This window comes from Pteropus alecto, unplaced genomic scaffold (genome assembly GCF_000325575.1).
Source record: "Pteropus alecto unplaced genomic scaffold, ASM32557v1 scaffold15, whole genome shotgun sequence".
Classification (NCBI taxonomy): domain Eukaryota; kingdom Metazoa; phylum Chordata; class Mammalia; order Chiroptera; family Pteropodidae; genus Pteropus; species Pteropus alecto.
In genome coordinates, this window is record NW_006436286.1 from 3,087,539 (window position 1) to 3,112,072 (window position 24,534).

The 24,534-nt window shown below is 44.5% G+C and overlaps 1 protein-coding gene across 4 annotated transcripts; it reads right to left on the reverse strand.

The window, feature by feature from the left end:
• Positions 1-892: 892 nt before the first annotated feature.
• Positions 893-24,534, reverse strand: ACSM3 (acyl-CoA synthetase medium chain family member 3). 4 transcript variants are annotated; one of them, XM_006912540.3, is made up of 14 exons: positions 23,425-23,552; positions 16,807-17,059; positions 16,071-16,281; positions 13,330-13,537; positions 11,269-11,412; positions 10,997-11,153; positions 10,634-10,713; positions 9,030-9,153; positions 7,881-7,961; positions 5,385-5,486; positions 4,320-4,447; positions 4,110-4,209; positions 1,541-1,660; positions 893-1,150 (listed from the first exon to the last, which is right to left on the reverse strand). In XM_006912540.3, the coding sequence occupies exons 2-14, from the start codon at positions 17,005-17,007 to the stop codon at positions 1,064-1,066; spliced, it is 1,743 nt and encodes a 580-aa protein (XP_006912602.1). In that variant the 5' UTR covers positions 17,008-17,059; positions 23,425-23,552; the 3' UTR covers positions 893-1,063. The 4 variants fall into 4 exon arrangements, with proteins under 4 accessions (XP_006912602.1, XP_015445388.1, XP_015445389.1 ...); XM_015589902.2 differs by lacking the exon at positions 16,807-17,059 and having other exon boundaries at positions 23,425-24,534; XM_015589903.2 differs by lacking the exon at positions 5,385-5,486.

Here is a 24,534-nt window from a genome sequence, read left to right on the forward strand (position 1 = left end):
CAACAGCACAGGCGTGTCTCATTCCTCAGGGGGACTCACCTTTAGTTCCCCCAAACCAAGCCCTGTTTGTGACAGAAATGTAAGTGTTTCTACTAAAAATTCATTGAGACTCAGACCTTCAATGAGGAATTGATCAACTTTCTTTACATCTAAACTATGTTTTTACCTTAATGTGACTTTAACTGTGGTAAAGAGAAAAAAGCGTACAGGGTTACAAGTTGTGAGGACTTAGCATATAAGCTCTGTAGGCTACGTGGGGCTGTTACACACACATGCCTTGAAAATAGAGAAAACGTGAATTTCACAGGCTTTTAATTTCACTCACCAGTTGGCTACCTTCGTTCTCTCCATGTATGAATCATGGTTATTCCTTGCATTCCAAAACATTACAAATATTCTGAAAATGTCTTCTACTATTTTATATTTCACATATTAACGTTGGCTAAATTTATACATTTTTGAAGAACCACAAATGAAATATTTTTAAACTGCATTTCTTAGATTAAATATAATAAGCGATAATAGTATGTGATATTATTCTTTTACAGTTAGCCCTTGAAACAAATTTTAAATTATTTTATTTGAATAAAAGTATGACTAATATAAATTCCTAGCCTATTTTCAGGTAGATGCTTTTACTTTGAGAATTATGATAATCTAACTGACATTTTTAATGTTTCTAAAAACTCATAAGTTGTTTAGTTTTATTTCAACACTTGAAGATTGGTTCTCATTTGCATATCAACATCAGAAGAATTATTCAACTAAGATTTGAAAACTAACAAGTCAGAGATTTGATTCAGAAACAGCTTCTATACTATACGTTTAAAAATCCCTCAGCAATTGATGGTGTTCTTTTTATAGTATCAAATTCTAAGAACATTGACATTAATGCAGAGGAATTTACTGAGTGTTTTATTTCAGGATTCAGCCTCTGATGTTATAACCGCAAGATATTTTAAATCAATAGTTTATAATCATACTGTCACATTTTTATCACCTCTACATAATCTTGTGGTTTCTACAATCTTTGTTTTATAGGTGCTGTGATTATGGAATGGATTTAAATTTTTTCCCATTCTTTCTTCTTCAGTTCATTTCTTTTTATCTTCCCACTGATAGTCTTCGGCAGCTCTTGAACAAATTCTACCTGTTGGTATCAAGGGAAGAAAATTAGCCCTGAAGTTCTCATCTTTAGGCAAAGTCAATTATGTAGCAGTTCTATTATGAACCCTAGTTCGAAGAATTAGGATACTCATTGGGGTGGATTTTGGGTAACGACCAAAAGGGAGAGGGTTACTGTTGAGATTTTTCTTGATATTTAGTATTTACTACAAGTCTGGTGAGCCAAATAGCCCAACAGGTTAGATTAAGAGTTTCATTTTAACCTCGAAGATTCCGATTCTTCCCTTGTCGTTAGTTCAGTTTGGAACATTTGGTGGAGCATGTTTGAGGAGAATGTTCATTAAAATAGAAAAAAATAAACAGCTGAAATTTTCCAGAACACTAAACAAGTATCTGTCATAATTAGAACACCTACCTTTCTGGGATATTTGTAAGGTGCTGTGGTTTTTTTAACATACTCCTGAATGTCCTTTTTTAGTTGGTCTTGGTCATGTGACTTATAATTAGGGTTCAGAACAATAAAAGCCTTTACGACCTAAAATAAATATTTGAAACTCCGGTAAGATGAATTGCGTGTTTTTATGTTTTAGTGTCTTGTTTACTTTCTCTAACTGGGAATCTTGAGTGCCTGGCGGCGTGGGCCAGGGGTCTCATAGGGTTTGATCCCCACTCTGTGCTCTTACGCCAGCCAGCTGACCCCCACACTTCCTGTTCTGCACCTTATACCGGAGAGCTTCTGGCATCCCTGCCTCGTCTATGATCTACACTGGAACCTTCTCGTCTAACTACATCTTGAACTCCACTTTGTTACCCGTTTCTCATTATCTCTGTCCTTGACTTCTTGCCTCATCTCTTATCTCCTTAAAAAAGTTTCCTGTTGGAAACTTGGCAGTACACTGAGCATAGTCTGTGGTGGAGCGAACCAGCCTGCCCTAGCCTAGCTCCAGGTCCCCACCCCCAGGCTGGCCCTCGCGAGCAGTCTTCACCCTGGGCTCACTGTTTCCTGTGGAAAAGAAGACTTCACTGAGACCATGCCCTCTAATCCAGACACACTTCTGTTGACGCCAGGCTGTGGAGATCCCAGCAGCCACCTTGCTGTTGCTCTGAGCCACTCACGTGGCCCCGAGGAACAAGAGTAGGAGTGGCGGTGGCCTCGCTCTCTCACTGGCAGAAGACGCCATCACCTCATGCTCACAGACCTGGTTCAGAGTGCCCCCTCCCCGAAATGAGTTGAGAAATCCTGCCCGAAGGGTTGGGAGCATTAACGGTGAAGGCAGAATGCCCCCCCTTCGTGTGTGGCCCCCTTCAAGAGTGTCTGGAGTCTAAGTGCCCTCTGCTGGCGCTGCCAGCACAGCCATTCACTGCCCTCCCTGGAGGCCAGACGCTGGGCGACTTGATAGTAGGTGCCACCAAATCCAAATTGGGAGTAACAGCCATAACAAGAGTCATCCATTGTTTTAGCCCTAGTCAAAGTTTCGTCTTTTAAAGAAGGCTTGTAGAAAGCACACATTTTTAAAAAATTGTGAAAATGTAGCTAAATAGGTAAATTAAGTCATTGGCGAAAAATTTTTAAAAGCAAAGCAACCACATGAAATTCCAAAAAATACTAAAATGTGAAAATCAACCACAAAACCACAATACAGGAATTAAATTAGGAAAATACTCATATCAAACTCATTTGCTTTTGGACAATACCTGAGAAAAAATTAAATATTCACAAAACAAAGTAGCTATGATTAGCAAATAGCTTTAGGAAATTTTAAAGCTAAAACATTACCAAATGGACAACAGTGTGAAATGCACACAATAAGTTGCAAAACTGGTCGATAGGTAAAAATGACCATCATTTTGGATATTGTCGTAAAGTCTTCATTTTATCTGTTTTTGATCCATTCTGGAACTTGCTACTCAGTCGTAGTCCTGGCAGGACCTAGCCTGGAGAAAGACCCAACCCAGCTAGGACAGGCCTGCTACCAGAAAAAGTTGCTGCCCATGGCATGCAGCACGTGACCCCTTTGTGCACAGACACCCACCCACATCTGCCAGGAAATGTTACCACTCGCGGATGTTGGGAAACTGAGCTGGTCCAACTTTCCTTCTCACTTGGCTAATACAAGCCCTACCCCGAGACACCAGAGCTGGGGCGGTGGGCAGTGGGGGGGGTGGTGGGGAGACCACAACCCACTGATGGATCTTAGCTGTGTTATACTCTGGGATATCCGCTGACTGCCAAGCCAACCCTGGTCCCACAGGCTCAGCTACCAAGTAGGCGCCTGTCCAGGTGGATACAGTTAATGGTTGGCTGATGCTAGGGGAGAGGTGCAGAAGAAGCTTCCGGTGGATTTGTGAGCGAAGGGGCAAACCCCAATCAATCATCACTGAATCTGTCCCCTGCTCTCCTCTATCTGGAATATTGAGGGCCATGCCTGGCGAAGGGGGCCTGAAGAGAGTGACATGGAAGCTTTAAACCCATACTGCCATGTGATCACCCAATAGGACAGCTTTCAGGATTCCTGTCTTATTTGTAGCTTATTTCCTGAATCCTCTGCTTATTTACCTACCCGGCCTGCTTCCGGTTGCCTCGGCCCTGTCTCTGCCCTTGCTTCCACCTGCTATCTGATGTCAGCCTGTCATCCTCAGCTACACCAGGGACCATGTTGGTTTCCAGACCTAGGTAACAACTCGTTCCTAGCTAGCCGACCTCTGACACCCTATCCTGGTGCGGCCTGCGTTGTTGGCACTGACACCGTCATTGCCCCGCCCTCTCTGGAAAGGACTCAAATTCTGTGTAGTATATTTTTCCAGTTTTATTCTTCAGTAGCTCTTCCTGACTTGCACAACTAGTAGTGACTCTAGCGATTCTATCTGACTTGCACCGTTAGCGAATGAATCGTTTGGGTAATTCCGATTCAATGAAATACCGTTTGAAAGTAAGTGTTAGACCTCTAACAAATTATAAAGTGGAGATGAATCGGTTCTTTTACCTCTCCTCTGATGGGGTCTGGGCTGCTGACGACAGCTGACTCAGCCACCGCAGGATGCCCAATCAGGGCACTTTCTACCTCAAATGGTCCAATTCGGTAACTGGGAAAAGAAACACACGACTGGAATTTCCAAAGGTGAGCAGCAGGTTCGCTCCCGAATGTTGATGATCAGTTAACGCCAACGTATGCGCAGACGAAAAACAAAATTACCCAGAGGATGATATAATATCATCCGATCTTGCAATGAACCAGAAATAGCCATCTTCATCCATATAGCCTCTGTCCCCAGTGATGTAGTAATTGCCTCTTAGAGTCGACGCTGTTTTCGTCGGATTATCCTGTGACACAAATAACATTTTGTTATTGTCGTGGATGTGACTCTTCCGTTCAATGCTTAAATGTTCCAGGAGAAAGAGAGGTTTGCTTCCTTCGAGAAGCCTCAGGATGAAGACGAGGATAAAATTCCAGCACTGAGCTGGCTCGGATGTAAAAGGTAAAACTTCAGTCACAGAGGCTGGGCCTGTTTCTATCCTGAGCTTTGTCTTAGGTGGATCACAAGGCAAGTAAATATTGCAGGAGCTCAGAGCTCAGAGGAGCGGGCTGAAAAAGCCTTTTGCTAAGCGGCTAGTGTTAAACCCGGGAGGAGAAGAGTGAAGGGAGCCCTGAGAGCCGAAAGAAAGCACCAGCACCTAGCAATGCAAAGAACCGTTTTTTTGATTTCCTTTTGTTTTGTTTTATACAAAAACAGAGAATTGGTTCTGTCATTCTGGCGGGAAGAAAAATGCAGTAGTGTCAGGTAAAACTCACTGACAAGTAGAACCTGACCTTTGATCATGCCGCTGTAAAGTTTGCTCTTATTCATGTACTGTGATGAGAAATGGAAATCCAGGGGGCGGGCGGGGGGCAGGCTTGGAAGGCCACGAGTGAGGTGACGTCCTTAGCCCTGCCCCCCGCCCGCTTCTCTCTTCCTCTCAGTCCTCGGGAGAGGCCACTGATGGGATCTCAGGAAGAGGATGGGGCGCTGTTTCATGGTGTGGGGTGGCGGCGGGGGGGAGGGGGCGGTCAGCGTACGCCAAGAGGTTCGGCTTCTTTCTGGGGCTCCCTGCCTCTTGCCTTCGTGGGCCTGGAGCAGTGATCCAGCCCTGGGGAGGCAGCGCCCCTTCTCTAGCAAGCATCGAGTGTCCCTTTAGCTCCCTGCCTGAGGGGCTGCTGCTATTCAGGACAGAATTTTGAGAAACCAATAGAAAACAGCAGGTTATTTGATGAGTCTCTTACTATATAATGAGTGAAAAGGCCCAGCGGTCGGTTAGGGAGGACTCGAAGGCCAATGTCTCCTTCTTGTCCAGGAGGTAGGACGTTGCCATTTTCATCCAGAATCTTGGATAAAACAGAACGATTTATGGAAAGGAATTTTTATTTAACGCCACATCTTAAATCTTTGCTTCACATGTTCCGTTTTGATTTTTTTTGCCATTTCGGAATGCACGCTCGAAGCAAATTTTAAGTATACTTTAAATTTCTAAGGGAAGCGTATGCATTTAAATTCTTATTGCAAAATATATCGTCAAATACAGGTTAGCAAATGTGAAAGAAGAATAAAAGTTTTCTTTAATTCTATCACCCGGCAATAATCACACTTGAGAAATATCTTTAGAGATGTTATAGACCCAGATAAAAATAGGAATGTTTCATAACATACTGCTTCGCAACCTGCTCTCATCACTCGGCAGTGTATCTTGGCTGTCCTTTCCTCTCAAACGTTTCGTTACTGGTTTTCAAACTTTGTGGAACAAACAAACCTACTTCAGAAGCCCAGTGCGAGGAAGCAGGAAATGGGAATGTTCCTGTGCCTCACGCCCTGCGCCCTGCGGTGCCTTGACGTTCCTGACTGGAGCCGGTGTTCATTAAGCACTTAACTGTATTCTGAGTACTAAGCACTAAAGCTCTGAGGACCTCTCAAGCCTTATTTTCTTCAGTCCTCACTACATGCCTGTTTGGGGAAACTGAGGTGCAGAGTGTTTAAGTAACAGTGTGTAATGGAGCTAGAATCGAAATCTCGGCCGTGAGACCCCCAGACCCCCCACTTTTCATCGTCATCCTCCTCTGTGGGACCTCTCTGGGGGTTAAAGCCAATTTTGAAAAATCCAGATTAGCATTTCTCAGGCTGATCGCTTATCTCATGATTTTGCTCTAAATGGCTTTTAGCTGTTTGTAAATATGAAAATTCTTTTCTGCTTTTATATACATCCGACAACAGCCTTCAACCCCGAGATGGGGCTTGTGTGGAAAATAAGGCATAATACTTATCTGGCACTTTCCAGAAGGAAGAGGGCTTGTGTCCTCAATGAGAAGCTTGAAAGGCAAAGCAATTCTAAATGTAAAACCTTACTTTTAAGTGCTTGCAAATAAAAAAATATGAATTCCCAGCCAGTCATCTAAAGAAATATTTGGCTCCAAGTATCAAGGAATTATTTATTAGTGGAAAGGACATATTTTAGGAGTTCCAAAAATACTTCTCACAGACTACTCTTTAAGAGACAGGAAAAAGACAGAACGTTCTGTCTCTGGAGAGAACCACATTGCTCATTGTTCAAGGGGTCCGAAAATGTTAAACATGGACATTGTGAGCTTTGCGCTTTGAAGTTGCAAGAATCTGATATCCAGCTGGCTGGAGCACGTCCTCAGATGCCAGAATGTCCTGGCACATGCTCTTAGCTGAGAAACAGCTCACCCAGCGACACCCGCCTGGCGAATGCAGAGCCGGGCCTGAAACGCTGGCAGTCCCACCTTGAGACAAGGTTCCCACAGCAAAGTTCGAGTGAGGGAAAGGACTCAGCATCTGGTACATTCTGTGAACAGTGATATCAGCAACCCAGCTCACCTAAACTTAAGAGTTACCTGGGTGCTCGTTTAAAACACAGCTTTCGGGGTCCCACCCTAAACCCGCTGAATCAGACCCCCTAGGGACGGGTCTGAGCGTTAGTATTTTTAACAAGTGTGCATGCGGTTTTCATGAGCAGGTCAGCTTGGTGAGCACGGCTCGTATCCAATCCACAAGGAGGCCTCAGTTGAGTTTGGTTCTGCGCGCTCTGTGAAGTCCTCTGCTCTGTGTTCCTGTCGCTCTTATTTCTTTTACGGGTCAGTGGTCCTTGGGCTATACTTAGCTTGGGGCTCTGAGAACGATTCTAACCCTCTGCAGCGTGCAGATGGGTTAACAGGAAGCCGCCTAGGGGTCGGGGGTGGAAATGGCCACGGTCCAGAGAGCCGGGCAACGGCCAGGCAGGAAGTGAGGAGAGAGGAAGAGTGTCTGGGTCTTGGGTGCTGGACTCTCTTGGGAGAGCTCGGCCTCCCTCAGCAGGCGGGCGGGGCAGTGTGGGGGTGAGGTCAGAGCAGGCGGTGTGGGTAGAGTACAGGTGTGGGAGCCAGATTGCCTGGCACTGAATGCCAGCACTGTGACCTTGGGCGACTTCCTTAACCTGCGGGGCCTCATCTGTAAAATGGTTCTACTATCACCACGTGTCTCATAGGCTCCTTCTGGAAATTCAGCGGGTTCATATTTATAAAATACTTAGTTGGCTCACGCAACTGGTGGCCAAAAAAACTGGAGGCCAATAAAGAAATAGTTCTAATCCATTTCCATCTTTCCATGGAAGCTAAGACATGAAAGTCACATGACATTATCACCAAAACTAGGAGCGTAAGGACGGGTAGGAGGGGGGTAGGTGGTAAACAGATTGGCCTGTGGACTATTGTGGAAGGGTATACGCAAACCTTAGTGTCGAAAGCAGGGGAAGGCTTTCCCATTGAGCCAGGCTTAATTTTCATTCCTTTAAAATTTCCACAGATTAGCACCTAGATAAGAAGAAAGAATAAAGTAACATTACAAGTAACAAAACTTATCCATTTATTCGTCATGCATTCATTAATCAAATATTTATCGAGGACTTAGTATGAACCAGGCTCAAAATAAAACAAATTCTCTGCTCTCATGAAGTAGAGAGGTAGACACCAAACAAACAAATATATATATATATATAATGTTTATATATATGTATAATGTTTATATATAATGTTTATATAAAAAAAAAATAATGTTTAATTTATTTTATGTATATATAAAATAATGTTTAACTTTATTTTATATATTTTAGCTTAATTATTAGAATATCCATATTTATAAAAACATTTTCACTCCTATCAGCACAATACTTGAGCTGTTTCTGTTTAATAAATTTGTCACTTTTTATTTTATTTTTGGTATTTTAAGTTTTGACCAGTCACTACATTCTCATGGTTTTGTAAAGTGAAGCATTGTAAAAAGACACATTGCGAAAAATTTCTCAGCCTTTCCCTCACTTGCTTCATCTTACCCCTGTTTCCTACACAATAACCAGTTTCGCTATTATTTCATTTATTTTCTCTAGAATTTCTTATTCTTATTTCTATCTCTTTAGATAACCCTTTTTCGAGCGTGCCTGTCAAGGAGTTTTCCAGCAAACTCTTAATATTTCAAGTAACAAGGAACTCAGCATTTTCCATTTTTGAGGCAGCTCTAAGAAAGTTCCCTAGTACGTAAGGGAAAATCTTTCTGTAAAGAGTATTTTTTCATTTAAAAAGTAGTTTTAATGCCTTCACCCTGATCGGTTATAGAGTGCTTATTCTCAATGAATGGTTGTTTTCATTCTACAGTTCCAGGACTATTGTTAGACTATTTAAACAACTGTGTCTATTACAGAGTTGTGGGGTTGTTTTTTTGCAACTAGCTTGTCTCAAGTTTTTTTTTAACTCTTCTCCTAACCACTCCACTCTCTCCCTAGCCCCTAGACAGTCATAAGGATATAATATAAAATGAAAACATTGGTTTTCATTCATCTGACTTAACTGACTCCAGCCCCGTCTTTTCCAGGGAGGTTTATGTACCGTCTCAGTCTGTCCATATCCTTCGTAAATATCCAGACCTGTCTTGCTTCTCCACTGTTCAGTAACTTCAAGGTTGATTGGTTCTCCAGCACTCACGCAGTGCTGTAAGCTTTTGAACTCATAGCTTTTCAGAAGGCAGGTAATGAGTTACATTTAGGAGGGAAAATGGAGAGAAGTAGAAATTAGCATTATTTTAATGAAATTTCAGTATAAAGTATGCTTTAACTAAAACTTCCTAACTCCCCTCCAATACTAAAGAAACCATTCTAACATCATAACTCCCAAAACACTAGTTTTTCTTTTTCTTTTCTCCCTTTTTTTGGGGGGTGGGGTGGGGTGGGGGGGGAAGTAGAGGAACGTGATTTGTCGCAAGGAAAAGCCTTGCCATACCACATATGTTAATCATATTTAACCAGGATGTTACATCAGTGATTAAAAGTTTACCATTTGTCTGGTTAAACTGACTACGGAATATTTATACAATGGAATAATATAGAGCTATAAAAAAGAAAGGACATTCCTGGTCAGCGCTGTCCAACAGGACTTTCTGTTACGATGGAAAAGTCTATAATCGGTGCTGTCCACTATAGGATCCTCTAGTCCTGTGTGGCTCCTGAGCCCTTGAAGCATGACTAGTACAACCGAGAAACTGAGGTTTGTCTGTTTGTTTTTTTTTTCTGAAGTATAATCGACATATAACGTTAGTTTCAGGTGTAGAACACAATGACTTGATATTTTTTATGTACTGTGAAATGATCACCACAATAAGTCTAGTTAACACCTGTTACAAAATTATTTTTGTTCGTGATGAGAACCTTTAAGCTCTACCCTTGTAGCAGCTTTAAATGTGGAGTACGCTATTATTCACTATAGTCTGGAACTGAGTTTTTTAATTGAACGAAACTTAAATTTTAAATAGCTACCTTTGGCTAGGGGTTACCATACTGCACCGCACAGTTCCAGGAGGTATTGTGAGGCAAAAAAAAAAAAAAAAAAAAAAAAAAAAAAAGAAGGTGCAGAACTGCGTGCATATGTCATTTTCATTTATATTTGTAAAGGACGGTGACAGCGTGTGTCTGTTGGCTTGTGTGCGCACTGGGATCCGGGCGACAGGCAACAGTCTGGAGGAAGGAATTTCGCTATATATTCTTATATATGAATTTCATGTCATATGAATACCTATTCAGAATTCATTAAAATCAGTTAACATGTACCAATCTCCCCTTTCAAATGGTATCGGTGACAGAATAAAAGATATTTGCCTTTTTTTTCCTACTTGCTGGGATAAGGCTCCCAATAGGGGCGGCTTCTCTACTTTCTCAGCTCAAATAACAGTCAGCATCCAAAGATAAAACATCTTTTTTACCCAAAACCGCTGGGCTCAGGGCTGAACTCCTCCTTACTCTCCCCTTGCTTGGAGGAGCCCGCCCTGGACGTAGTAAGAATCGTTCACAGAATGTAAGCAAGAGGAGATGGAGAAGAGATTACTGAGTCCTACTAGTTTGGAGCTAGACGGATGTTTTAGGCAGAAAGATCTTTCATTTTCTAGCTTCCTCTTCCTGTGCCCTCCCCGCACTAAGTGCCTACCTACCCGCCATGCTTACCTGGTCATGTCACTCTGTACAAGCATTTTGTATGCAGTCGGCACTGAACAGAAGACCGTGATGGGGAACTTGGCGAGAGTCTGCAATTTGGAAGACGTAAAGGCTTGGTCTTTCTACAACTTTAAGAAGTGCCTAAGTGTCTGCGGGGGGCACAGCACGAACCTGAACCTTGTTTACGCTAACGTAAATGTACTCACACCTTGCCTCGGTATATCTTTTTGGGCTTATTGACTTTCTAGATATGAAATCTCTTAAATCATGTTGTCTATTCTGATTTCTGCAAGGGACTTTGTGCGCCAGTCCTGTCGGTGACACTGCTAATGCATTTCTAAATGTCGACCTCTGGTGCTCTCTCTGCCTGACCTGCAAGATGGATGTCGGCTCAAACCGCGGCAAATAATGTGCAAATACACATGCTCCCTGGGTCCACGGAGAGAAAACACTGCTCCATGCCATCTTTGCCCAGCCCGTGTCCGACGTGTTCCACATCACGTCCGAAGGTGTCAGATCCAGCCAGAACCTGGGAAAACAAAGAATAGCCCTGATCTATATAGGAAAAACAAATCTAAAAGACCAATAAATGAATCATCACCTCTGTGACGTTGAGGCTTCCAGCTGCAGTTCCGTGACAGTACCTCCCATTGACAGATAATCCTAAACCAAAACTGCTGTGGGTGTGTCCGGTCATCTTAGGAAACCCGCTCGTTCCGCTGGTAAAGAAAATGCTCATCAACTCATCGTGCTTTGTCCTCACACAGGTGTGGTTGTCACTGGCATGTCTAGGAAGAGAGAAGGATGGTGATGCTGTACATTCGCCAGCAGCACGCCAGAGGCCGTCAGCACAGAAAAGGATCCGAGAAACCATCCGCTCGGACGCCCTCATCTCGTGGGTCAGGCCCCAGTGATCTAGGCTGATGTCCAAGGGAAATGCCATCTCCCTCTCCATCTCTTTAGGTGCTTTCCAGAATCAGACTAAACTCTGCCATCAGGAGCCCATTTATAATGGCCGGTTTCATAGCTTTTTCCTGTATGATGAAGAGTTAAAGCATTTAAAAAACTCAAGAGTTATCACACCTCCAGGAGACTGAGGGCTCTGGGATCTCGTAATCAGGGATTTATGAAGAACTGCAGGATTGCTTTTCCGTTTCCCAAGAGGGAGTCTCCATAGTTGGGAATACAGTGAACAGTCAGGCGGAGGAGGACGGAGCATCTGCCCAGGGAAGGGAGGACCCAGTTGAAAGGAAGGGGCACATTTAATGCCTCCGCGGGATGGCCGGGCCGCTCTGTAAGCCCTACGTTGGGGCAGCTGGGAGGAGGGCAGCTCCGAGCATCCAGGATCTAAGAAGCGTAGATTTCATCTGGGAATCCTAGGCTGAGAATGAATGAATCAGAAACACCCGGGCCACGAGAAATATAGAACAGCAGTTTAAGAGTCTAACAAAGCTAGACTAAGTGTTTAGTCTATGATTCCATAATTATCTTGCTTAAAAATAGTTAGAACCTATAGCTGTGTCATGTCACTTCTATCGCATATACGATCGCTTTTGGAACCTGAGGTGGGGTTATCCTACTGGTCTGTCACTACTGGAGGCTGTAAACATGACAGGAGTGGGCCCGACTGCCTGGCTTAGAACCCAGCTCTGCCTACCCCAGCGTTTGGCCTTATTCACCTGCATACTCATCGTCCCGGCTTCCTAGCTCGTTGTGAGATGTGAGTTAATATATCTGAAGTGCTTACGACAGTCAGGGCACACAGCCGGTGCCACAGAGCTACTCTTGCAGGGATAACACTGTTTTTATTAGAATGGTACCAGGCCTCTGGTAAGAACCCAGGAAGTGTCGGCTATTTTTAGAGAAGGTAGGAATGAGTCTGTAGTCGCAAGCAGGCTCCCAAATCCTTGAGTAACACATGTTCGTTCTAGGGGGAATTTGCTACCAGCCGCAGGCTGAGTTAGAACCAATTCCTGGAGTTCTGAGGGTCTCTGGAACATCTATAGCAGGGCTTGGATCAGTGGGGACAGTTTTTGAATTGCATCCATTAAGTGTTCTGACCCTTATAACCTGAGAGGGGTGTTGCTGTCAGCAAGGGAGTGATACAGCCCACACGGAAGGAGTGACTGTCCTGTTTCCCCGGGGGCTGCTTTGTGGTTGACACTGGGCTACACTTTCCTACATCCTGGTGCGGGAGCCCTCTTTAAAGATGGCCTTGGCTGAAGACAGCCGCCTTACCCAAGGTCAGGCTCCCTTCTGGGGACAGCACCCACCGGTTACTGATCGGGGTGGGCAGTGCCTCCTCCTTTAGCTGGGCACAGCTTCAAGGGGTTGTCCAAGCTCCAGAGCTCCCAGTGCATTGGCCGAGGGCTGTTCTGGGATACAGGGCAGATCCATTTCTTGCCCTGCCCAATCCTCCATCTTTGCCCTTCGTTCAAAGGGTTGATCCCAAGAAAACTCCTTAACACACTTCTACACAGTCTCTGTCTCAGGGTCCGCTTCCCGCAAACCCCAACCCTCAAAAGCACCCCGAGCTCCTTCCTGCCTCAGACCTTTGCCTGTCAGTACGGCCGTTGTCACCATGCATCCCAATGGCCTGTGGCTTTTCATCTTTGTCTCCTGATCACGGCACACTCCGGGCCGAGGATCTCTCTAGCATCGCCCTTCTTTCGGGAGACTGCTGGGCAGCCATGGCGGCTACTCACCTCATCAGCCCCGTGAGGTGCCCCCACCCCTCCCTGGAGTTCTGAGACACGACCAGCTTGGAGTGCAAGTTTTCACATTCAGGGGCAACAGCATCCACCGTGGGGGCCATAGCTTCATTGGTGATGATGCACTTGGCCTTCGAAGATCGCAGTCTGTAGAGGACGTCTTTCTGGGTCAGCTGAGTGGTCCCTGGAATCAAAACTGTCCCTAAAGGAGCAGAAAAGAAGCAACGTTTAGAAGGAAGAATTTCCTTCACGTGAGGACTGTGCAGGTAGCTCACGTACATTCTGCCTTTCTCTGAGTTAGTCGGCCTCCCAGGCAGGGTATCCATTGGTCTTCCTTTCATTATTCAGCTTCTGTCTTTCATGGGGTCTCACAGCTGCAACCCTTTGACCTAACACGAAAGGGTGTGAAATGCTGGATAATTATCTTCCCTCTAAAGACCATAAAGAGGATTTGGCCTGAAAAGTATATTGTTACCGACATCCGTCGAATACTTGAGTGTCAGGTGTTATTCTAAGTGTTTTGCATGTTTTACCTCATCTAATCCCCACCTCAAAGCCCCAAACACAAAAGCTCTGAGTAACTTGTCCCAAATCCCCGAAGTACAAAGTAGCAGTGCAGGAACTGGACCCCGCAGCCTGGCCCCCCCAGAGCTGTACATTGGCCACTTCATCCAGCGCCTCTTAAAATGTAAGTGATAGTTTTGTGCTTTCTTTCCAAAGAGAAGGATTGAGAACTTTTCTTGCTTCTACTCCTGTCTGAGGTCAATTACACTCTCCGGTGATATGCGATGGTTCAGAGTGTGTCCTGGAGCCAGACACCCTCACAGCTGGGCTTTGCACAAGCCGCTTTGCCCCCATGAGCCTCAGCTTCTGCATCTGTAGAATGGGGATTATAATAACTGGTTCCACCTTCTTTATAGGATTATTGAGGATTAAATGAGTTAAAATGTGTAAGGGAGTTAAAACAGTGCTGAACACATTTTCGCCATTATTTTTTTCGAAGGATTAATGGACTTTCAAGAATATATCTATATACATCAGCATCTGTATCTACATCTCTGTATGTTAGACCCCGCACCCTACCACGCCTAAGTCCCAGACCTCCAGAGAGGGGTGGAGGGTGTTCGCTCCCCAGTGGCTTTTACTGTTCCCAGGGACGCAGAGGCAGTCACCCAGATGGCTTGTTAAAACACCGATGGCTGGATTCTGCTCATCTCCACCCCAGTTTTGGATTCAGTAGGTCTTGGGTGAGGCTGGAGAATCTACGCTTCTGACAAGTTCCCCGTGACGTTGACGCTGCCGGTCAGAGACGCGCCATGAGAATCACAGGTTAGTGTCTTTCCTCTCTGGGACTCTGTGCCTCTCCCTTTCGGAAAGCACGCGAAAACTCACCCCACTACTCTCCCACGTGGGAATGCGTTTCCAAACCTTTTAAGACCCCTCCAAAGGCATCATGCAATCATACATTTTTCTTTTTTTATTGCAAAATATACCAAACGTGCAACAGAGTTTCTGTGGTGTAAATGCGTAATTCCCTTTGAAAACATGAAAGCGAGCATCGTCTAGTCTACCACCCAGCTTAAGAACGAGAATTTAACCATATGTTTGAAGCCCCCTTGTGTGCCCTGCCCCGAATTCCCAGGTAGCTCTTATCCAGAATGTTGCGTTGACCGTGACTTTGCCTTTCTTTACCATTTCATCACTCACGTATATAACTCCAGGAACTATATGAGCAGCAGAAGTCCTTGTAGATATTTCACTTAGCTAAGGTTTATCGAGAGGGAAAATTATTAGGAAATCAACAGCTATGAGCTCCTTTGTGATTCTTCCACGAAGACTAGCAGGCTGGGGTCGCCTGAGGAGGTGACATCCGAGCCAAGACGGGGAAGACTGACAGGCAGTCCAGGTGGTTAGGTGTGCGAGGAAGGCTCTGCGAGCACGGGAAGCAGCGTGCACAGAAGCCAGGGCACGGGAAGGATGGCGAGCCTCACGGGAGGACATCTGACAGGGCTGGAGCACAGAGCGCGAGGCCGAGAAAGTGAGAGCGATAAAGCGAAGGTAGCTAGAGCCTTTTGCCACACCCCCGAAGAACGGGGAGTCGCCGAATAATGTCAAGCAGCAAAATGATGGGATCAATGCGTGTGCTAGAAAGGACGCTGGCTACGGAGGATGGACCGGATCGGGGCAGGGTGAGGGCACCCACGAGACAGAATTAGGAAGACTTGGGATGGTGAAGATGTGAAGCAAGGCCATGGTGATGGACCTGGAGAAGAGAGACTCTGGAGACATGTCGGAGGTGCAGTTTACAAGGCATGGGGCGCCATTAGGAAGGAGGAGTCACAGATGTCTGGCTTTAGTGCCCCAGATGAATGGTAATTACTCATGAGAGCAATAAAGGCAGGAAACAGGAACCGGGGTGGGTGCTTTGAGTTTGAGGCTGCACTGAGAGTCACATGATCGCGATGGTCCTACAGGAGGAGAAGGGCTGTAGGTATGAGGGTGTTCGATTGTTGACTGGCATTCACTTAATAAAACTATTTCATTTTGAAAAACCCAACTCCTAGTTTAGGCCAAAAGATAGAGCATGTTTCCAATACATTTTACGGTTCCTGAGAATAATACTGTCTTGCATACAGTTCCTCAAATAATTTGCCCAAACGAACATCTAACAATTACTTTTGGAAGATCTCCCATCAGCCTATTTTAAAAATGATCGGATCACAAACGTTACTAACCTGTTCGCAGACAGGCTACATTTGCAAGCCACCACTCCGGGATCTGGGGCAGAATCACGACTACGCGATCTCCCCTTCGTAGGCCGCAGAATTCCGTCAGGATGTTGGCGAGTTTCCTGGACAGAAATCCCAGTTCTTCAAAACCCCATCTCACTTCTTCTCCATCTCCGTTTACCCACCAGAAGGCCGGGTTGGAAGGTCTCTTTCCAGCCTGAGGAAAGACAGTTCAGTCTTGAGTTTTAAGGTGGTCGTGCAGCTAAATTCTATTTTAAACCAACTAATAGAATATTTTCTCTGAAGAAAGTTCGTAGGTCATTCGTTAGGGCACACACGGAAGTACCTCAGGGGTCCTTGTTTCTAGAGTTGGTTGCTATGTCATTCGTTTGGGCACAAGCCATTTCTCATTTTTCTCAGGGCTGTATCTATGCCTCGTTTCCTACCATTTCCGACTCCTGGAATCACTTCTCTACTCCTTTTTCTTAAATTAACCTATAATCACACATCTTTATAACGCAGGCTTTCTCAGCTATGGAGCTGTTAACACTTTGAGCCTTTGCTGGGGGGAGCTGTCCTGTGCATTATAGGATATTTAGTTGACATCCTCGCTTGGCACCCATCGGCACAACCGTCCCCCAAGTTGTGGCAACAAAATTGTCCCCAGACTTTGCCAAATGTCCCTTAGGGGCAAAATCACTCCCAGTTGGAAACTGTAGTTTGACTGGCCCTTGCTCTGTACCTTTTCCATGTCAGTCCATTTGTCTAGGACATCTCCAGCAAAGTTGAAATACTCCGGAACCTCCAGTTTGAAGTCCCGCTTCATGGAGTCATAGTCAGAAAAATTCTGAGGGGTCGCTGTCCTGTAATCTCTATGAAGCGCTCTCACAGGACGAGGAATTGCGAGGCGCTGCAAACACTTGACGCGAAGCAATATCTCCATGGTGGCAAGAGCGAGCGTCAGTTTTGCGGGATGCTGTAGTACTCAGGATTTCCTATGGAGGCCATCCATGTAAAAGACAAGCAAAAAGACACACATGTGTTTCTGTCCTGAAGGTAGCCATGCCCTCCCCAAACAGCTTGGTTTTATGATTGTTAATATTTATCATCACAGTACCATTTTCTGAGCGCTAAGTTCCAAACACTGTGCCTAGTTTTACTTACACGCAATTTGTCAGTAAATCTTCAGTAACCCTGCGTGGTAGATGGTGTGATCATCTCTGTTTACCGAGAGAGAGGATGTAAGAGGCCGTCCCAGCCCCGGAAGCCGTGACAAACACCGTGGACTGCGTGGCTTAAGGAGCAGGTGTCTGTTTCTCACGGTTCTGGTGGCTAGAAAGCCCCAGATCAGGGTGCTGGCCCATTTGCTCCCCGGCGGGGGGCCCTGTTGCTGGCTTGCAGATGGTCACCTTCTTTCTGCGCCTTCATATGGTGGAGGATGGGGGAGCTCTGGTGTCTCTTCCTCTTCTTAGAAGCGCTCTAATCCCATCATGGGTGCCTCTCCCTCATGACCTCATCTGAACCTAATAATTCCCAAAGATCCACCTCCAAATACCATCACATTTGGGGATTAGGGCTTCAACATAAGAATTTGTGGGTGATACAAACCAAAAACATTCAGTCTGTAACAGGCATTAGTTGGACTTGAACCCAGAGCCGTCTCGTTCCAGGCAATTCTCCTGAGCACTGCGTGCTGCTGCCTCCCACATGTATCCCTAAAGTAGGTCTGAGTCACCCGGTCCTCACAGTGTCAGCGAAGGGCTAAGCCTTCATACCTGGTCCCTGTCAACCGCACATTTCAAACGTAGCGCAGAAGCGTCGAGGAGAGTTTGTTCACAGTGCGTAATCCCTAGATGAAGAAACCGAGAGTGCCCCAGGACCGACTGGGCCTGAAAACACTGGCAGAGGTCACGTGGTTTCCAGGTTCTCACGCTCCCCTTAGCAGCCCATGCCCCCTTCAAGCCCGGGCATGGAGCTGCGTTTACCAGAGATGGAATAACAGGCCTTTAACCTGCAGGACTTCTGTGGGGGCGGCCCTCTGGACCGCCCAGCTCTCTCTCTTCTCCTTCTGTGGGAAATCATTTGATCTCGAAATCATTTACTTGGCCGAGGACTCATAAATGAAACTGTTTAAAACACAGTTGTGAGGATTAGAGGGTTCGCATCTTTATATTTCCCATCATCTTCCAAATTTCCTGCAGCGAATCACTACCGTGAAACTCATTAAACCATCATTTTTCACCGCAGTTCTAAGCCGTGCGGTGCGTAAGGCAGCGTGGCTGTGTGGAAGCATTCCTGTATTGACAAACTGCCAAATGATAATTAATCATGGATGTCGGCCATGTTTTACCCTAAAGAGACCTGGCATCTGGGCATCACGTTGCCGTACCCGGCGCATTGTGGGATTGCCATTTGAATGTCCTCATTACTACGGCTCAATAGGATTTCAATAGAGCAGTGCTTCTCAACCCTGCAAATATATTTTCCCATTCAGATGGTTGTCTCTCTGCCTTCTTGACGGTTTCTTTTGCTGCGCAGAAGCTTTTTAGTTTTAGGTCGTCTCACTCATTTTTGCTTTTACTTCCCTTGCCTTTGAGGTCAAATTCATAAAATCCTCTTTAAGACCAAGGTCCATGAGTCTGGTACCTATGTTTTCGTCTATGCAATTTATTGTTTCAGGTCTTATGTTCAGATCCTTAATCCATTTTGAGTTAATTTTAGTGTGTGGCGATAGACAACAATCTAGCTTCATTCTTTTGCAGATTGCCTTCCAGTTTTCTCAGCACCATATATTGAAGAGGCTTTCCTTTCTCCACTGGATGTTTTTGTCTCTTCTGTCGAAAATTATTTGTCCATATAGACATGGGTTTACTTCTGGACTCTCGATTCTGTTCCACTGGTCTGTGTGTCTGTTTTTCTGCGAATACCATACCATTCTGATTATTGTCTCTTTGAAGTCGGGCAGAGTGGTACCTCCAGACTTGTTCTTTTATCTCAGGATGGTTTTGGCGATTTGGGGTCTTTTAGGCTACCATAAAAATCTGAGAATTTTTTGTTCTATTTCTTTAAAAAGTGCCGATGGGATTTTGTTGGGGATTGCGTTAAATCTGTATAATGTTTTAGGTAATAAGGTCATTTTAACTATGTTGATTCTTCCAATCCCAGAACATGGAATATCTTTCCATTTCTTTGTGTCTTCTTCAATTTCTTTAAATAGGGTCCTATAGTTTTCATTATATAGATCCTTCGCATGTTTTGTTAGGTTTATTCCTAGGTATTTTTGATCCAATCTGCAACTCTGTGCCTTTTTATTGGTGAGTTCAGTCCATTTACATTTAGGGTGATTATTGAAATATTAGGTTTTCCTATAGCCATGTTATCTTATGTTTTCTGGCAGCTCAGTGTTTCCATTGTTTTCTCGCCCTTGTGTTTCTGCCTGTTATTTTAATTTGGTTGGGTTTTGTGGATTTTCCCTCTGGTCCTTCTCATTTTATGTTATGTATTTCAGTTTTAGATCTTTGCCGTACGGCTACCATTAATAATATGTAAAGGACATATACGTAAATATAGTAGTCCGTTTTCTTCTGCGTGTGCCTTATCTCCATTCCCCTTTGCAAATTTAGACCTTTGATTCCTCCCCTTTTCTGTAACTGTTGTCTCAGATTGTCCCTATGTATGCTGAACATTTATTTCCATCCTGCAATAAGCATTCTTCTTATTGTTAAAGCTTATAATACCCTGTTCTCAGTAAGGATTGCACTACTCTGCTTCTGTCTGCCTGCTAGTAGCCTTACTTATAGTTATGTATTTTTTTTGTTTGTTTGGTCATTTTCTTTCAGGTGGACTGACCCATTTCAGTATTTCCTGTAATGTAAGCCTCATATTGAAGAATTCCCTGAATTTTTGTATGTCTGGAAAGGTCTTTATTTCTCCTTCATATCTAAAGGAGAGCTTAGCTGGATACATTATCCTTGGCTGGTAGTTCCTTTCATTTAATAGTTTGAATATTTGATTCTACTCCTTTCTGGCTTGTAAGGTTTGTGCTGAGGAGTCTGATGATAATCTAATGGTTTTTACTTAGAGGTTACCATCTTCTTTTCTCTGGCTGCCCTGAGAATTCTGTCTTTGTTGTTGATGTTTGATAATTTTAATACAACGCGTCTTGGAGGAGGATTTTTCGAGTTGAGATAATTGGATGTTCTATTAGCTTCTTAGATTTGAAGCTCCAGATCATCCCTTCGATTTGGGAAATTCTCATCAACTATTTGTCTGAATATGCTCTCTGACTCCTTCACCTTTTCTTCTCCTACTGAAATACCCATTATTCTTATTTTCCTCTCCTGATGGTATCGGCTAGCTCTTGCATTTCTCTTTCATTAGTTTTCTTTCTTCAGTTTCTCTCTTCTTCTCTCTGAATGATTTCCAGATTTCTATCTTCGATATCACCGATTCGTTCCTCCGTTTAGTCGACTCTATTTCCTAAGCTTGCTATTTCACTTTTTATCTCCTTTAGTGTGTTCTTCATCTCCAGAAGTTCTATTCGGTTCTTTTTTAGGGTTTCAATCTCCTTGCTAAAATACTCATTCTGCTGGTATGTTTTTTTTTCCCTCAGATCTCGGAATTGTGGGTTTGAGTTATTTTGCATTTGATTGAGTTCTTTCAGAATTACAATTCTGAATTCTCTGCGATTTAAATCACATATTTTCTGGAGATTTTCCTCTTTCTTTCTGAGCCGCCTTGTCACCCTAGTTGTTCATGGTGTTTGATAGATGATTCCTCTGCTTGGGCATTAATGGGAATGTATTCTGCTTCCCCCCCTTTTTTTCCCAGAAAGATTTATTGTATAGAGGTCTCTCTTTAGCCTGTTGATAAGGTGTTTGTCTTTTGATTTCCAGTAGGTGGCGTCCAAGCCTCTTGGATCTCTGCTTTGAGACTGATGATGCCTTTTTCAGGTGAGGATAGCTACCCTTTGTCCCAGCCCTTAGGTGGATTATTGTTGCGGTAGCATTTCTCAAATCCCTCTAGGGCTCTGTGGTGCTAGATCGTGAGGATACGAGGTTGAGGGAGGGCGCACTCTGGGTTGGTGAGTGGGAGTTGCTGCTAGTCTTGGTGTCTCAGCCTCCCACTTTGCAAGTGCAGCTGCTAAAACCCAGCTCTTGCCCCTGTGCAGTTAGTTCCCACTCCACTTTCTGTCCTGATCCCTGGGCTCCCCTGGGTGGAGCTCACAGCTCTGTCAGGCAGGGCCCTTTGGGGAACAGGCCACGATTTCTGCTCTCCCCCTCCTCCTGCAGGGAGCTCCGGCTGCAGAGGCAGCATCTTCGTCCCTCCCAGTCCCCTCCCCAGACTCCCGCGGCTCTGACCCGCGGAAGCTCTCATGCACAGATCGCTCGCTCACATGTGCTTGTGTGCAGGTCGCGTGGTATTTGTTGAGTTTTAGATGTTCGGCTTATTGTTATTTCAAGGGGAGAGATCCGGGGACATCTCTCGCTCCACCATGCTTCTGATGTCACCCCTCCAGAGTTTCTTTATGTGTCTTCAAGCCAGTATGACTATGGATTCTTATTTCTCAACCACTTTCATACAACAGGTAGCCTAGAGTGCACACTCTTTTGTTCATTAAAATTTTTTTTTTTTTTACAATGGATTTTTGACGGTCTTTCCTTATCAGTACACAGGTATCTTCCTCATTTTGTTTTTTTTTTTTTTCTTAACGGCTGTTTGGCATCCCAATGAACAGCTGCACCATAATTTCTTAAATCATTCCCAAGTTGGTCATCATTTGAGGTGTTTCCATAATTTTGCAATCTAGATGAAATTTTTTGAAACTATTTCCTCCACCACATTCAAAATACATCGAAAAGAAAATGGACCATTCATTCGGAGCTTTAAATGAGCCTAAGCATTCTGTTTCTCCAGAAAGAAAAAATCGCCATCCTCTTCATCAAAACTGTAAGGTTTCCTCCTCCCCAACAAAGTTACATTTCTGTCTTTTCAGTGAACTTAGCGTTGCTCTATGTCCATGTTCCAGATTTTCCAATATTCTTTACTGGTTAAAAAGCTGAGATAATTTCCCCAGTCTCAGTCCAGATTTTTATACCGAACCACAGAGAATCGTCTCCTAAGGCACTCAGTAGCACTGCTGGTCAGATGGGCTTTTGAAAGTGTCTAAGCTCTCATCTGAAATGCAAGCTCTACATCCATATAAACAGCAGTGCCAAGAGGGGTTAGCCTCCCTCTCTCCCCTTAAGTACGTACCCACCAAGTAATCTAAGTAATAACAGTGGTTTGGCATGTATCGTCTCAAAGCGAGAAGCCCCTGTGATTCCCCCCAACCCTAACGAGACCCTGCCTTAAACTTCTATACAGGGTTTATGGGGCCTCCCTTGACCAGCTGGAGAAAAGCGGCTGCCCCTTAGGTGATCTTTAGGTTTGCATGTATATATTTCCTGAAGTTTCCTAGTAGTTTGCATACTTTCTGGATGATGCAGAAGTTGGATCCCTATCTGCCACGAGTGGGTAGGGAACTAAGTAGATAGTACAGTGAAAAACTCAGTTGCTACCGGGACTCAATTAAACTCTTTTCCAAAATGTGTTATCAAGTTAACACATGTACATGGGTTTTAAACAATTAAATAGCCCCAAAAGGCTTAAAATGAAAAGCTCAGCTGCTGTGTTTACAGGTTTTTGTATGTATGTACTCCTGGTAACTTACTAAATAATATCACACATCAGCTAAGAAATTCCGGTAGGAATACCTTGGCTGCCCAAGACTTCAACGAGGGTATTTTTTTTTTTTAATTTCATTTTCCAATTAGAATTGACATTAAAGATTATTTTATATTAGTTTCAGGTGCATAGCATAGTGGTTCGACATTTATCTAACTTACAAAGTAATCCCCCTGATTAGTTTAGTACCTACCTGGTACCACACATAGTTATTACAACATCGACATCATTTCACTCGGCATCATACCCTATTTTCCATTCATGTCATTGCAAATGTAAGATTTTGGGTTTTTTATTTTTTATTTATTTATACTTTTTATCTCTTTATATATTTTTTAAGTGAGGCAGCCCTTGGTTGACCTCACAGATTGCAAGGACCTTGTCAGCTTCCAATCCCTTATTTTTTATTTTTGAAAATTTTTACGCCTATAGCACCTGGTCTTCCTAGTTGGTCTCCCATCCTGGCCCGACCCTGCTTAGCTTCAAGGGTTTTTTGGTTATTGTTGTTTATTTTTTTATGGCTGAGTCACGGTGAGAGTATTTTGATTTGTTGGTTTTGTTTGCTTGTTATTTTTGATCAAGTGCATGTACCAGCCCAGCAAACCTTCCAAGAGGAGACAAGTAAGGTACTCACTAAAATGACAGATTCTGGCACCACTGCGGCTGATGGCAGACCTGTTTCCTGGACGAGCAGCCTTGAAGCTCCAGCTCTCCATCTGCTTTCCTGCGCTTGGAAACCCAAACGAGGAGCGGCCATCAGTGTAACCCTGGGAAAGCAGGGCTGGCCCGGACTGCCTTCTCGTGATTGGTGGGGACCTGAGGGAGGAGCAGGAGTTCTGGGCTAAACTTCCAGCCTGAAAACTTACACAGTTCGCTGTGCTCTCCCTCGCATAGTAAATGGCTTTACACCCCCTGCAAGCTTTTGGGAAGGGAGTGCTGGGAAAGCAGTTGAGTCACAGGAAGGACTCGGTTACTCAGTTCCAACGTGGAGTTGCTGGAGCGGCTGGCCAGGAGAAAGAGACAAGGGCGGGGGAAGACGGAGGGGCTTTGAAGTGGAAAGGAAAGAAGTTAAGGGCTGCCGCTGAACACCTTCCAATGGATCAAGAGCCCCTACAACGACGAGTTAATTTTCCAACCCCAAATGCTCCCAGTGCTCAGGCAGAGAAACTCAGATCCCTGCGTAAGTGGATCTGATGCTCAAGAACGTGTTCGTTAATGTTTTCCTCTGTTGAGTTTAACAGCTAGTAGGTTTATTTTTCCTCGCAAGGGCTGCCTTCCCTGCCTTAGTTTTATTCCTCCGCTGAGTTGATAATTGACTTTATATGAAAACAACTCGGCTGGGTGCAAGGTTCTTGCGGAAAGTTTTCTTTCCCTCAGAACACTGTGGACCTTGTGCTACTGTCGTCTGGCATTAAATATTACTTTGGAGAAGCTCTTGGTCAATCAAGTTCATTTCTTCCAGTTTGTGCCTGTCGTATACTAAATTTTGCCTTCGTTCGTGGTTCCTAAGTCCTTCTGGACTCTATATTCTTGGAATTCCCTGAGTCGCAGGAGGGCCTTTGTTATTCATGAGCCCCTCGAGTCGCCCCTTAGTTCATGAGAGCAAGACTGCTCAGGATGAGGGGTCTGGTCACCACAAAGGTCAGCCAAGGGCTTGGAGCTTTGAATCTAGCCCAACCGTGGGGAGGGAAGTGGACAGGAGATCATTTACTCATTGGCTACTTATTTATCATGCCTGCACAGT

What these genes read in the sequence shown, in the direction of transcription:
- ACSM3 (XM_006912540.3), bottom strand. Translation starts at nt 17,007, where the DNA reads ATGGAGATATTGCTTCGCGTCAAGTGTTTGCAGCGCCTCGCAATTCCT. An exon ending in AGCCGACATCCATCTTGCAG is followed by an intron (nt 10,714 to 10,996) that starts GTCAGGCAGAGA and finishes TCCAAATTGCAG; the next exon opens with ACTCTCGCCAAGTTCCCCAT. An exon ending in CAGACCCCATCAGAGGAGAG is followed by an intron (nt 1,661 to 4,109) that starts GTAAAAGAACCG and finishes TATTTATTTTAG; the next exon opens with GTCGTAAAGGCTTTTATTGT.